Genomic DNA, 13,202 nt, shown 5'->3' with positions numbered 1-13,202 from the left:
AGAAACAGGAAATCCTACAGAGCCGAAAGTAAATTGCTGATGCTACATACCCGATAGATACATTGCCACCACATTTTGCTTAGATACTTGATGTGTCTAACGTAGTAGTATTTTCCGAGTAATAGAATTCAGGTTGCTTGGTGCTAATTACATCAGATGCACTTAGGGTTAGAATGATCTAGAGGATTCATGACTACCTAGGTTCTACCTGACGCGACGGTTGTTTGTTAGTCCGGCTGAACTAGCGTCTATGTATGTTCTATGCTATATTTATAAATTATGCGAATTGACAGAGCTTCTACGATTGAAATGGCGACAATTGCCTGGAGTGTCGTCGGTGCAGGAGGAGCTATTATCCTGGCTATCTTTTATCATACCGTTCGGGGAAAGAGTAGTAACGAGGACCTGTCATGGACGTGCCTATCAAATGCTTGAGTGAAGACGTTTACTTTAGCTTTCTAAGAACAGCAATCTCTTCAGTTCTTTCAATACCCCCGACACACCCTGTCGCTATTGCTTTTCTATCTTCCCCATCTTCGATCCACTTTAGAGGTCCAGGAGGAAGAGAGCTCTCGGAATTAATCCAAGATAGAGTCTGACGAATGCCCTCATCCAGATCAGGAAGCATGCCGTTTTGGAAAACAAATTCCCCCCCGAATTGTTTGGGAATGTTGACGTGATCGATGCATTTTTCCAATGTGGAGTACACCTCGGCCGATTTCAAAACCACCAGCTTCTCTGCTGTTCGAGGATCCACGAAGTTCTTAACAATGTTCCACATCATAGCAAACGAGGACGGGGCATTGCAGAGCTGTATAATTAGTGTTATGCCGCTAGTAAAGAATTGTGACTTACAATAATATGGCTAATCGTTTCAGGATAGCAAGTCGCTAAGATCCAGCTAACTTCCTGTGCAAAATCTCTCATATCCCACACCTGCTTCAACGATAGCGCAGACCCATCGACCAGATAAGTCGACTTCGTCACTGGAATAGAACTGTCCGGCCGATCATTCATCGCTGTACAGAGCGGCAAGATAAATCGCGTCAGGCTATCGTGAAAAACACAGACACGCTGTGCCATATCGGGAGATGAAGTCGCTGATGCATCCGCACATGGTATATTGCGAGTTTGTCTCCATCGAGTCATGGCCTCGTTCTTCAGATAAGCTAAATCGATCATCAAGATGGGTTGGCCTTGTTTGTCACGACGACCGGTCCAGTGAGGGTACTACACTACCTGAATGATTAGAGACAGACATAGAAAGAGAAAGAGACGTACCAATCGCCTCGTATCTTCATAATCGTCCACTGAAATGACATTGTAGAATGCGTGCACATTTTTCTCCGCGTGGAATGCAGTCGCTTCCTGGAACTGCTTGAGAGCGTCGTGCGGCTTCATTCTCCGTGCTTGGAGGAAGCGTCTACCCCATTAACAGGTCTGTATATTGAATGTCAGAGGATCCACCTACAGCAACGCTGTCTCATCGTTGATTCCATCGACAACATCGTTTCCACTTAATTCGCTCGGTCGTTTCAAGAGGCCTTGTTCGATGCATAGCTGGCTGAATGTGGCCAGGGCAGCTGCCTCATCCGCGTTAAGGCTATGCATTGTGCCACACAATTGCTAAGAAGTCAAGAGTGAAGAGTGGATAGGATATGAGAATTCGGTTCAGCTCAACCTGACTAGTAAGCGAGTCACTACGAGCCGGGAAAATAAGGAGGAGGAGGAGGAGTGCGTTGTCAGACAACGTGTCAGGAGCGGTGTGCTTTGCATTGTATTTATGTGCAGCCAACCCTTGCTGCCGGGGTTCGGTTAACCTGCATACACAGGGATAGCCGGTATTGGTGCTCAAGGCTTCCACCTGCATATGTGCAGCTCTAGCCGGAACCCATGATATGACACCTCACATCGGACTAAGACGAGCGCAGGGGATTCGCGAACGTGTGTTCAGGAGCCCATCCATCAACGAAAAATGCTGAAGAGCGCTTGGAGAAGCGTGTGTCTCATATACGGACTTCTCTCTCTTCCCAGGAAACTCGGCTTACCACCATCTGCGCAGTGATTGGTTGAGGGATAAGCAGGTGTTCGATAATGAGTTGGAGCTAACAGAGAGGGTACAGCTAGACTGACTATAAAATTTACTCTATATGGATGTAGTATAGTGCGACACTTAAAAAGCTCAATGATAGGCTTATCGAGAACCTATAGGTAATTAATTAAACCCCCGCACTAGTTAGATGTGGGGGTTTAATAGATTAAACATTTTCTCCCTTTTCTCCCTTTTCTTCTCTTTTCTTTTTTCTTCTTTTCTTTTAAGAGAAAGCTGTACAATGACTTCTGACAGCCTGTTACAACTGGTAAACCCATTCTCTCTAGATTCTATAACTTCTAATTGATCAAAAGTTCAGCAACCCAGATTCCATCCCATCTGACCCAAGATGGAGTCACCTTCTGGCACCGTATCTCGAGAACGGTCTGATTCATGCCGCGACGTATAGCCTGGAGGAAATCCGCAAGCATGTTGACTTTTTCATCAAGCATATTGGTCCTCATTTGGGCCCTGGTCCATTGGGAAAAGACGGCTACCAACCCCGGTATCCGTCGGCTATGACCGACGATTTGACGCCCTTTGAGCTCAGTCTGTGCTGGAAAGATCCAAAGCAACAGGGTAGGCCAATTGTTCGATTTGTCAGCGATATCATTCCTGCAGATGCGGAGAGAACTCGCATAGCGTCACTGCTGCAGTCGCAACGGTTGATTGAAGCTCTACGGAACATTGCTGAGGATACCTCCGATCTTACGCTGCATATGTTGCCAGATATTTGGAAGGCCGTCTCCCACACTTTGAAGGTTTCTGAAACGCTCATCCACTCTGGCAGTTGCTCTCAATGCGGCTCATCCTCTGCCTTTATCGCCTTCGACCTAAAGAAGTCTGTCATCAGCGGTAAATTCTACTGGCGCCTACCGTTTTGTCTCGATGTCCCTGGAACTCTAAACCTAATGGACCATGTGTTCAGTGCCTGCTTTGCGGTCCACGAATTCTTCGGCTCAGCTGTTTTCAGCACGTCATGGCACCAGATCCGCGAACACATTCGCAATCATGCCGACACTCTCTTACCGCGCATGATATCCATCGATGCGACGGCCTTTCCAGCCCCCAGAATCAAAGTCTACGTGAACTGTCGCTTCCAGGGCGAGCGCAACTTTGACTCATGGGAACATCATCTCCGCTTCAACGACTCGGTTGCCTCCCCGGAGGATTTCCGATCGACTTGTCGTGATCTCTGGAATTCGCTGACAACAAATCCACCAGAGTGGGCCCAGACGCGACCAGATGCAGGACCAAAATCTTGCCTGTTGCTCTACGAGCTGACTGCGTCTTCTGCTAAAACCACCGATGAACAACGCCAGAAGCTATCTAGCAAGCTGTACATCATGTGTCAGGAGATTCCACTCCCAGATTCGGTAATTGCGACACAGCTTCTTCGCCATTGTGAGCTGGCTGGAGATGCAGATACTCTCAAGTATGTTTGTCTATTTACCTTTGAAAACAGTATAACTGACTGTGTAGATTCTTTGCCGCCGGAAGGAAACCCACTAATTTCATTTCCGAGTATGTCTACCCCGAGTGTGAAAATGATCGAGCTAACTGTGTAGAATCGGTCTTGCTCCACGTCAAGTAGGAACCGAAGTGTCGATCTATCTCAACCCGAGTTATTTTGCCAGGAAATCCTGGAATGTAGCAGAGGACGGATACATGGCCAAGCCTCGTATTACGCTCAGCTAACAGTATTACCCGCATAATCTAGCCTATTTTTGCTCTCTGGCCCCCAATCGAGTCCTTAGATTTGGCAGAAATCGCGCAGCACCAAGTCATCTTTTCAATTGTTGTTGCATCACGTTTCTGCGGGCTTCGGGGGGATCTGGACGGATAGCAGATACGCGGTGCGTGTCTTCCCACACTTCTGTAGATATATTTACCATGTCTATATAAATGATTTGAGTGGGGTTGGATACAAGGAAGTTGGGCCTCCGAGAAGGAAGGATTGCTTATTGATTACTAGGGCTGTAGAACTAGCAGATAGCGAGGAGGTATAGTCCAACTCATATGTCACTCACCAAAGATGAGACAATGCCCCGCCCTAGGGTTCGAATACGATATGATGACCAGTCCCGTCTATGCAGTGTGCATGAACCCATGCTTTGCTATTTTCGTTGGGGACTCTCACCAGACTACGGCACGCCGTATCTAAGTTTGAATAGGGCATTATGTATGGCTATCATGGAGCAACCGCAACAACAGTCCCAAAGGAGGGAGAGAATGGAGTGTGGGTTGAATGGATACACCAGGACAATGACCAGTGAAAATGCTACGTAAAGCAAACGGAGACGACCAAGATATCAGTTCCACAATTCACACAAGATGTGCCTTATCTGACAACAATCTTAATATTACAAAGTAAAATTGAGTAGCCCGGTGAAATACTTGCCGAGAACAAGGGAAAGTATGACTATACAGAATTAAAGAAAAGATGTTATAAGCGAGTGACAAGCACCATTCCAGCTCTGCCGGAAAGAATGCTGATTAGAGTACTGGAAAGATGCAGACCATGATGGGTATCGTAAGTGCATACATAGCCTATCCACTTTGATGGAGTGCTGGTGAGGAAGGACAGCGCTGGCTATAAAAACGAGTGAGGGGCGACATGGGTCGCGAGGAGCTGAGCGATGTTGTCGAGACGTTCTTCAGCGGCGGGTACAACGTCACCTCGCTTACATTTCTGGGGCTCGGGGCTCTGCTTGTCGGCCATATCGAAAGGCAGGCTCGGGGCGCCAATCCATCTTGGCCAGTCTCGCGGTTGAGACAGTGTACCTTTGGTAGAGGCATTAGCTCACGAAACTAGGGGAAATGAGAAAATGGGATCACATACCCAACCGTGGTCATAGACCTGGAATATCGTTACATACTGACCTAGACCCAGCTTAATCTGAGTATCATTGGCAGGAGAGTGCTCCATCTCGACGCTGTATGTCTTGAATGTGGCAGGTGCATAGGAGGCGACAATCCTGTTGTCTTCGTCATCTGGAATCGTTGACAGCTTCTTATCTTTCTCTTCAGCCGAGGATCCTTTATAGAGCGAGTTTCTACTGCCAATCCTGGGCAGTTTGGCGAGCCCGGTGACACGATCCTTGAAGGATCCCCTCGTCTTGAGCGGCGGGCGCTGGAATCCGTTATTATGGTCACCATCGTCACCGGAAGTACTGCGGGAGATATTGGGGCTCTCTGTGGCATGATCGCTATCATCGTCCGACGTGCTGCGAGGTTCACTGTTGCTCTTATTGGACTGCTGAATTCCAGGGGAGTGACAGGGTGTACTATGTTCACTATAAGTACTGCGGCGGAAATGCGTGCGGCTGTCATTGGACTGTTTCAGGTCGCGATGATGTGCGGTAATTCCATCGATAATTATCTCGTTAGGGGCGCTATTGCAGTGACGGTGGCCTCGTTTGGGCTGTTGTTTTGAACGGGTTGGCCGAATGCTCGCGACGCGCTCTGTGAACCGCCTATAAAGTCCAGGACGGTGATCGTTTGCTTCATCGTCTGAGCTGTCGTCCGATGAACTGCAGCCATCGTAGTTCAGTTCAGTAGGCTGCCGGAATGTTGGATGACGAGAGGGTGTGCCCGCGACTGTACTGGCGTCGGAAATGCTCGAACCATCAGTATGACTCTTTGCTGGTGTCTTGTCATCCTTCGTCGCGACGTCTTGAGACTTCCCATGTAGAGCAGGGTGAATAGATGCTATTTGCCTCTCCTCTGGACTGCGATTGCTGCACACCTCGTCCTTCTCATTAGTCGACCGTAAGGAAACCACGCTAAATAATGCTGTTTTGCTTGCTAAAAATAGGTGTGGCAGGGTATTAAGGCCACTGTTTCTTTCCAAATGTGCAGACTTCGGTTCCTCATCTCTTCTCATGCGCTCTTTGGCCCTGGCTACTGCCTTGGCTCGTTGCCGCTTTCGGTATAATGAAAGTAGGACCAAGCCAGCTATGAGTCCGACCACAGCGCAAACCGCAACAGCAGCCCATGCGCTGTTGTCCAGCTTTTTAGGTGCCTGATGGCCTGTTCCGGTGCTCATCGGGGCGGTATCAGTTGCCGTGGCGGTCGCCTTGTGACTGACGCGAGTCTGCAGTGTTGTGGGTTGAGTGCTGGTACTGGTGGATTGACTGTGGGTGGTCGTCGTGTCACTCGAAGTGGTTGTCGCCTGACTGGTAGTGCTCGTCGCCTGACTGGTAGTACTCGTCGTCGGACTGGTCGGCGTCCATTGGCTGAGAGTGCTCGTCGCTGCACTTTGCGTGTTTGTCTGCAGTTGAGGTGTCTGCAGTTGAGGTGTCTGCAGTTGAGATGCCTGCCCGGCGGGCTTCCACGTGTATTGACCGTTGTCTTCTGTTGAACCTTGCTGAAGCGCAGTACTGGCACCCGGTACTTGTGCAGCCACGCCCTGGCCAGGGGCTTGCGCCACACCCAACCTCTGGCCCCAGGAGGTCTGGCCCCAGGAGCCCTGGGCACCGGTCCCTGTGTATTGCCCATTCTGATTTTGACCGTTGTTTGCAACGGGTGCCGCACTTGGAGCACCCCATCTTTGTACGACCCGGCTGGCCAGTGGCTGGTACCAACGAGCAGCCTCGACCGGGCTGCTATCGAATGACCCCTCTACAGCTTGCATAGCGACAAGGACTTCTGTGACATACACCAAAGTGGCATTAGTTATACTCAATTGGGGGTGAGAACAGAAACAAAGAGAACGCCGGGCGTTTCGTGGCTTTGTACAAATAGATCAGGTTGGCTGATTCAATTTCCAGTATTTAGCTGAAGTTAATATGGAATGCTTCTTGCCGTATTTGGTTGTTTGTACCATGCTCTGACTTGCTCTCGAAAATTGGGATGCAGATCCGAGAATGCAAGACAGCTCAAGAATCCAGCTTCGCTACAGGCATTCATTTGGATATACGGAGTACGAACAGATCGGTGGACATCAACCACGAGGGCGAGGGGGTTGATAGTCCATATTTCCTTGCCCCTTGTCTCGAAAACCATACTTACTATGTTTACCTTTAGCTATGCTCTATTCAACATGGAATATTCGAATATCGCCGGTTCTGCTTTCCCTTCTTTCCACATGGCGTCTGCACCCCCGACGGCACTCCCTGAGCTCGAACACGCATTGGATTGCGTACTTTATCCTCATTCAGCTATATTCATTACTCTATAACCACATTTCCGCGGTCATCTGTGCACGACTCTGTTGTGTATATGTTTTTGTTTATGGAGAGCGGTTCATTTATCCGAGGAATCTGACCATCTAGATTCAGGTTAGGGCTGCATTCCAGTTCCGACGACCCACCACCGCCATGGAAAAAAACAACAAGCTGATTGGGTCCACCCAAGAACTTGCGATGAAATCCTCAAGGGGTAGGAAATAACTGTCTTTCCTTTTTTGGTTGTTGTGTTGAGGTTTCCATTGTCGCTGGTGCATTGTCGGAACCGACTTTTTATCACCGGCCGAATATCCGTCTCCCAGGCTCCCACATCACACTCATACACATCACTGTGATTTTAAATATCACACTACATCTTCAAAACGCTCCAACAAGCATGACATTTGTCGATGATGGCTGTGGGAACGTAATTATGCGTAAATAATTTTTAGTATTATGATTTTTCTCCTGGCGCTCACAGGTATGGAATGTCCCGCTGGTACCAAAGCGGATACGCTTCCTCGCCTCAGGAATGCCCACGGGTATGCCAATCGTTACCATTTATTACTACATACAAGAGGTGTAGTAAACCCTGTTAAATCTACTTGGGGATAGTTTAGCGGCCAGCATAATGAAAGATCGATGCTGATCCTATACAAGTGGCGCAATAGCGAGCTATTTGACAAGAACATTAGAGACGTGCTAAGCGACGCCTTGACCCTAGAGTGGAGCCTGGACAAAAATGTCACTCCTTTAGAAAGGCGATATCAAGGGGCTACACATCGAGAGCATACTACAAACCTACTACTTTCTACGATTGTGTACTACTATGACATGGCTGGCGGGGTGCGCATTCGCCATAAACTGCATTTCCGAAGGTATAAGCGGTAGCCCGGGAAGCACCCGCTTCGGTCGTTACTTAGCAAGTACAACTTCTTCTGTATACCTTTTGCCCCTGGTTTTCGTAATTGGCTTTTTGTAGTTTTTTTCGGCTTTCGCTAATTTATCTATTTGTTTTATTCTTCTTTGGAAAATGCTTGTTTGTGCTTGACCTGGCCCACCCCACTGCGATCGAATGGACTGTTGTATCTAGCTTTAAGATAGGATCTCAATCAGCTTCACATCAATGAAATTTAATAGGAGAGAATAAGCAGCGCCACCTAATTCATCTTCGGCCAGTAGTAATACATTTAGTATGAATTGAAATGGCTTGTTTACTTTCCTTCCTATTTCAATTTATTGCAAGCTTCAAAATGTTTTGGCGCCCGGAGCAAGCCACGCCGCTTCAAGAGGGTCATATCATGACAATGTCAGTCAAAGCCACTGACGTCTGCGCAATATAGATTCTGGTACTTCTGATCCATGTACTTGGGATATGATCATTTAATCTCTGACACCTCGACTACAATTGACTTTGTCCAGCAAGCAGTTGTTCACATCCGAACTAAGTAATGATGCACCGTCTTCGCTGGCGATCGGTGCTTCCGAATAACTGCCGTCTCTACAGCAATAAGACTTTCCATGATAATTAATTGTACGGGGTATAATAAATTAATTTATATATTTAGAGCGTTTGATCTGCGTTCTTGATTTATTGATATTCGTAGTAGTAATGTGTGACAATTCCATGTCAGACTAAAATATATTGGTCTAACAGGTGGGCTGTTTAGTGCAATGGATGAAAATATATATATTGTGACAACTAGTGTTCTCACAACTACTAATGAACTGGACCATAGACAATGGATGTTCTAGAACTACGTACAGACATTGATACTCATAAGCTATTCCTTACTTTTCATATTTGCTTCTAGCATCTCGTTATTTTGTTACTTTTTTACTGTTGTTTCGTTTGTTGTGGTGTTTGTTGTGATCCATCCCTATACTAACAATACGAACTCAACATCAATTTGACAATTACCCAAGCGTAGACTTCAGCAGCTGTTGATCCTCTCTTTCCTCGGCATAACTATTACAAACAAGAATTCCATTACCTTGTTATGCACATTAGTGGTCCAAAACATCGGAACATTCCAATTCCCAATGTGTATCCCTTGCTCCGTGCACTGCGACAAATTGCTGCGAGCATCCGGATGAAACAGCCCCAACAAACCAGACGCTGTGTTTCCTAAGCACGTGGGGCCTTCAGCTCTTTTGACAGCACGCCACAAGGAAATGGGCGTGGGTGGAAAGTTACCTGACTCGCGAAGGGACATAGTATCCCTTGACGGAGTGGAATAAGGGGAATCAGATTATGAGAAGGACCTCAGAATATCTTGCTTATCGATAACGGGCGTGGTCACTATTCTGCCACTGAAGGACCTTATTACCGGTAGTGATTGGGACAAATGAGTTTGAACATTGTTATGGTTATTAGGTTGTTCCTTTTGAAGGGCTTACGGGACCCACGGAGTACCGGTAAAAACTGGTAGGTGAAATGTGGTGCCGCAGATGCTTGAAGAGCAGGTTTTTCTCAGCGATCTAGGAATGTCTTGTCGCTCGGACTCAGCTGCCAGAGCACATAGTGATTGTTTATTTTTCGATGTGACATGTCGCGTCGCGTCAATGAGTCTCCACTTTTATAGGGATGTCGAGAACATGGCAACGAAGAAGCATTCACAAGTACCACACAATCGGGACCCTCTACCGTCCCAATGCGCGGCCACCGATTGATCGGCATTCACGACAATACTAGTAGCTAAGTCCTCCTCGATGTCGACAGCTCAGTTCGCGATGACATGTCGAAATTGCATTCTGTCCCTCCCATACAACACCTTGCGCGTACATCTTCCCCGTCACATTAATCATGGCTTAAAAATTACCAATCAGCTCGGGATCGATGGCCAAAAGCATGCCTAACATGAAGATAACTTCCAAGACCGCCTCTCTCATCCACGATTAGACGGGGCAAAAATTAGTAGACGGTGTGGTCACAGATGTACGCGGCAATGCCCCGGGCCTTTGTATCTCATGCTGTATGCGCGCGATTTCAAGACGCCATGCGCAGCCCTCGGGGCTAACAGTTTAACGGGACTGACACCAGATTCACTTACAGCAACTGATGCTGGTGCACCGCTGGCATAAAAGAAGTATTTGTTCCCGTCCCCTTCATATCGCGCGAGGGAAGGAAGCGAGTACATCCCGGTAAGGCTCGACCATCTTAGGCTAATATGAGCTGGAATTAGAGGCCGATAGGTAAGAAGCCAAACATCCATCAGTTCTTTGCTCTTAGTTTCCCCGGGACCGTGGACTCTTTCTCTCTTCCTCCGGGCCCTGGTTTCTGTCCGGCGTCCGGATCGTATATCTTACCTACCATTGTAAAACATTCTCCTGGAAAGATAATACCATTCGAAGAGCGCATAGTCAGTCCTGCTCTAGAGCACTTAAGTAACCGATGGCTTGAACCAGTGTGTCCAGCAAGCGGCCTAAAGCCCTGCGGGGGAGCGCCATTTGGGTACACTTTGGTTTACATCTGACTTGAGTAGACGGGCAACTTGGATTGTTATCTACACACGATGAAGATCATAAGAGTTATAATTTGCAGGGTATCTTATCAACCCACTCAGTCGCACGCAAGTCAGCACGAATGGCAGTACATGAGCCATTGGCCTTCCCTTCCAATCAAAGAGTAGCTATTCTTGCTTAATCCCATATCACAGCCAAAGCAACCCCCTCTGTCTTCATACCCCTGCCCACCGATACATGGGCTCAGTTTGTGATCTCCCAAAGTAGCACCGTATGAAAGACAACCCTAAAAATGGAAGCATTTTGGTTCGTTATTTTAGTAGCCGCAATAAGTTCCTGCCACACTCGGTACCTGGACGTGGAAGGCCATTGTCGCAATACATGATGTGGTCTTTGCCAGTATTGCCGATGTGTAATATTCATGGCAGTAAGTGATCGCGAAATTGATAAATAGTGATACTAGTTAGCCTGTTCTGCTTCACTAGAGAATTGAACTCACTGTTAATGCCACATGCGCGCGTGCCAGGTGCAGGCAAACGCGAGGCCGAACAGGGCGGCGAGGGACGGTGATTATGGATCGCATTATGTATGATAGGCTTTTAGCGATATGTGGGTAGGAAGATGGCGATGAGGTTATACCAAAATTGGTTGGGGTAGAATTGAAAATGAGAATATAAGTCGTGGCCATACCCAGGGTTTATATAGCCACGTTGGTTGATGAATATATTGTCAAACGGAATATGCGGTATAGGTAACGCATTACTGCAATATGCATGGGGAATTACATCTATCACTATACTAAGTTCTATCAGGCCAGCTTCACGCCCGATACTGTCCATTCACAGGACCTTGCCCTCGTCTGATCTCTCAAATTGAGTTCGTACATCCAGCCATACCTCTTGGCTAGCTGCTACCCAACTGACACTAACGTATTCGGTCTTCGGTTTGTCAATCCCGATGCGCATCAAGGGTTAGCCTAGACCATGGGGACGGCATTCTCTTCCACCTAATAAGAAATGACCATAGAGCTCATCGTACAAGAGCTAGTTACGCAAGTTTCAGTTCAGGTTCTCACGCACAGAATATCATGGGCTGCTTCGCTTCCGAATTTAATCCATTCGATCTTGGAGACGAACACCTCTCTGAAGTATTGCATGAGTAGCGCTCTCCGCATATACTCGGCAGTGAGAATTCGCGTTGGACAAGGTTGGAGACGGAGATCCCCATGACCTTGGCATTTGCTCTTTTTGTCATTTTAGTCAGCACTAGCAAGTGAGCTGCATCGTTCAAGCCATGAAGTAGCCCTATCCGAATCATGGCTGATCATATAAAGTGATATTGGCACCAAATCGTCGCTGCACAGCAAAATAGTGCGACATGGTAGCAAGCAGGACGTTATGAGCTGGAGCAGTATTCCCTATACGGAAGACCCTCATACTTCCAACGAGCATTGGTTATCTGAGCTTTTTACGCTCTTGTAGAAACACTATTTGTCAACAAAGGTGTCACGCTTATGTACTGGCCTTTGATCATATTGAATTGAGGAGCTCTGCTGGATCATTGGCTTGTAGCGTGGAGTAAGGAGCAGGTTGCTGTGTCAATGTATACAACACACAAATCGATAGGTCCTGGGGGCCGGTGCCATTATGCCTATGCGGGGATAGCTATCGTGAGCTATAACTGTCTAGCAGAGGATACATTGTTTGTGTCAAACGTTTCCTTCTATGTTTAGCCACGTCTGGTTGACAACACGTTCTATGGTTATTAATACTAAGTTTCTTTTGCGCCAGATTCTTTCGATTGGATAAACATGCCACTTTTTCACCGTCTATTCTCATATGTCATTCGTATTCATGTTGAATGAAATAGTTTAGGACATTGAGTACTACCTCGAATCTCGCTACTTCAGTCTTGTACCGTCTCGATGCATGCTCAGTTTACCATCATTACCCGGGCTGTATCCAGCAATCTCGCTTGTGTCGATGAGATTGAAAAGCACACGCCTGGGAGCCAGACGTTTTGGCTTACTTCGACTTCAATCGAGGATAATTTGCTTGAGCATAGCATACTGGTGATAGGCGTTGGTCGCTGAATCGAGGGGCCCACCACAGCCTTGTCATCTAAGTGCTACCTGCATTCGTAGCGCACTGAAGACTACCCATTCTAAAGCATATGCAGACCTCGCGCAAGAAACATTTGCACTCTGATGATGATGCTGTTATCCTTTCCGACCGAATTGAACCTTACAGACCTTGCTGTTATCTTGAGTACCAGCCCGTGATGTGATGAAGTGATCCTGGCATGTGGCAACCCATGGACACTCTCCCGTTCTGTACCACAGCTCTAATATTAACACCCTTGCGCATCATAATGAAACGACAATGGATTCTTCATGATAGTCGGGCGTGGCGGGAGAGCCGAAATGGCTTACATTCCACGGCCCGTGTTCGGTTCTGAAGCGAAGAGATCCGTAATCA

General features: G+C 47.4%; 3 protein-coding genes across 3 annotated transcripts; 1 reads left to right on the top strand and 2 right to left on the bottom strand.

Moving 5' to 3' along the window:
- Positions 1-445: 445 nt before the first annotated feature.
- On the bottom strand, positions 446-1,611 carry AO090010000081 (SEC14 family lipid-binding protein; the record flags this gene model as incomplete). Its single annotated transcript, XM_001827075.3, has 4 exons — positions 446-811; positions 856-1,230; positions 1,282-1,423; positions 1,472-1,611. The coding sequence occupies 4 exons, from the start codon at positions 1,609-1,611 to the stop codon at positions 446-448; spliced, it is 1,023 nt and encodes a 340-aa protein (XP_001827127.1).
- A 722-nt stretch (positions 1,612-2,333) lies between these two features.
- Positions 2,334-3,849, top strand: AO090010000082 (uncharacterized protein; the record flags this gene model as incomplete). The annotated part of the gene is made up of 4 exons (XM_023233824.1): positions 2,334-2,360; positions 2,407-3,527; positions 3,575-3,616; positions 3,813-3,849. 4 exons carry the CDS (start codon positions 2,334-2,336, stop codon positions 3,847-3,849), a joined length of 1,227 nt encoding a protein of 408 aa, XP_023094026.1.
- Positions 3,850-4,895: 1,046 nt separating this feature from the next.
- AO090010000083 (uncharacterized protein) lies at positions 4,896-6,728 on the bottom strand (the record flags this gene model as incomplete). Its single annotated transcript, XM_001827077.3, has 1 exon — positions 4,896-6,728. One exon carries the CDS (start codon positions 6,726-6,728, stop codon positions 4,896-4,898), a length of 1,833 nt encoding a protein of 610 aa, XP_001827129.3.
- Between the last annotated feature and the right edge of the window lie 6,474 nt (positions 6,729-13,202).

This window comes from Aspergillus oryzae, chromosome 8 (assembly GCF_000184455.2).
Source record: "Aspergillus oryzae RIB40 DNA, chromosome 8".
NCBI lineage: Eukaryota > Fungi > Ascomycota > Eurotiomycetes > Eurotiales > Aspergillaceae > Aspergillus > Aspergillus oryzae.
Note: the sequence above shows the minus strand (reverse complement) of the source record. Positions and strands in the feature narration are given on the sequence as shown.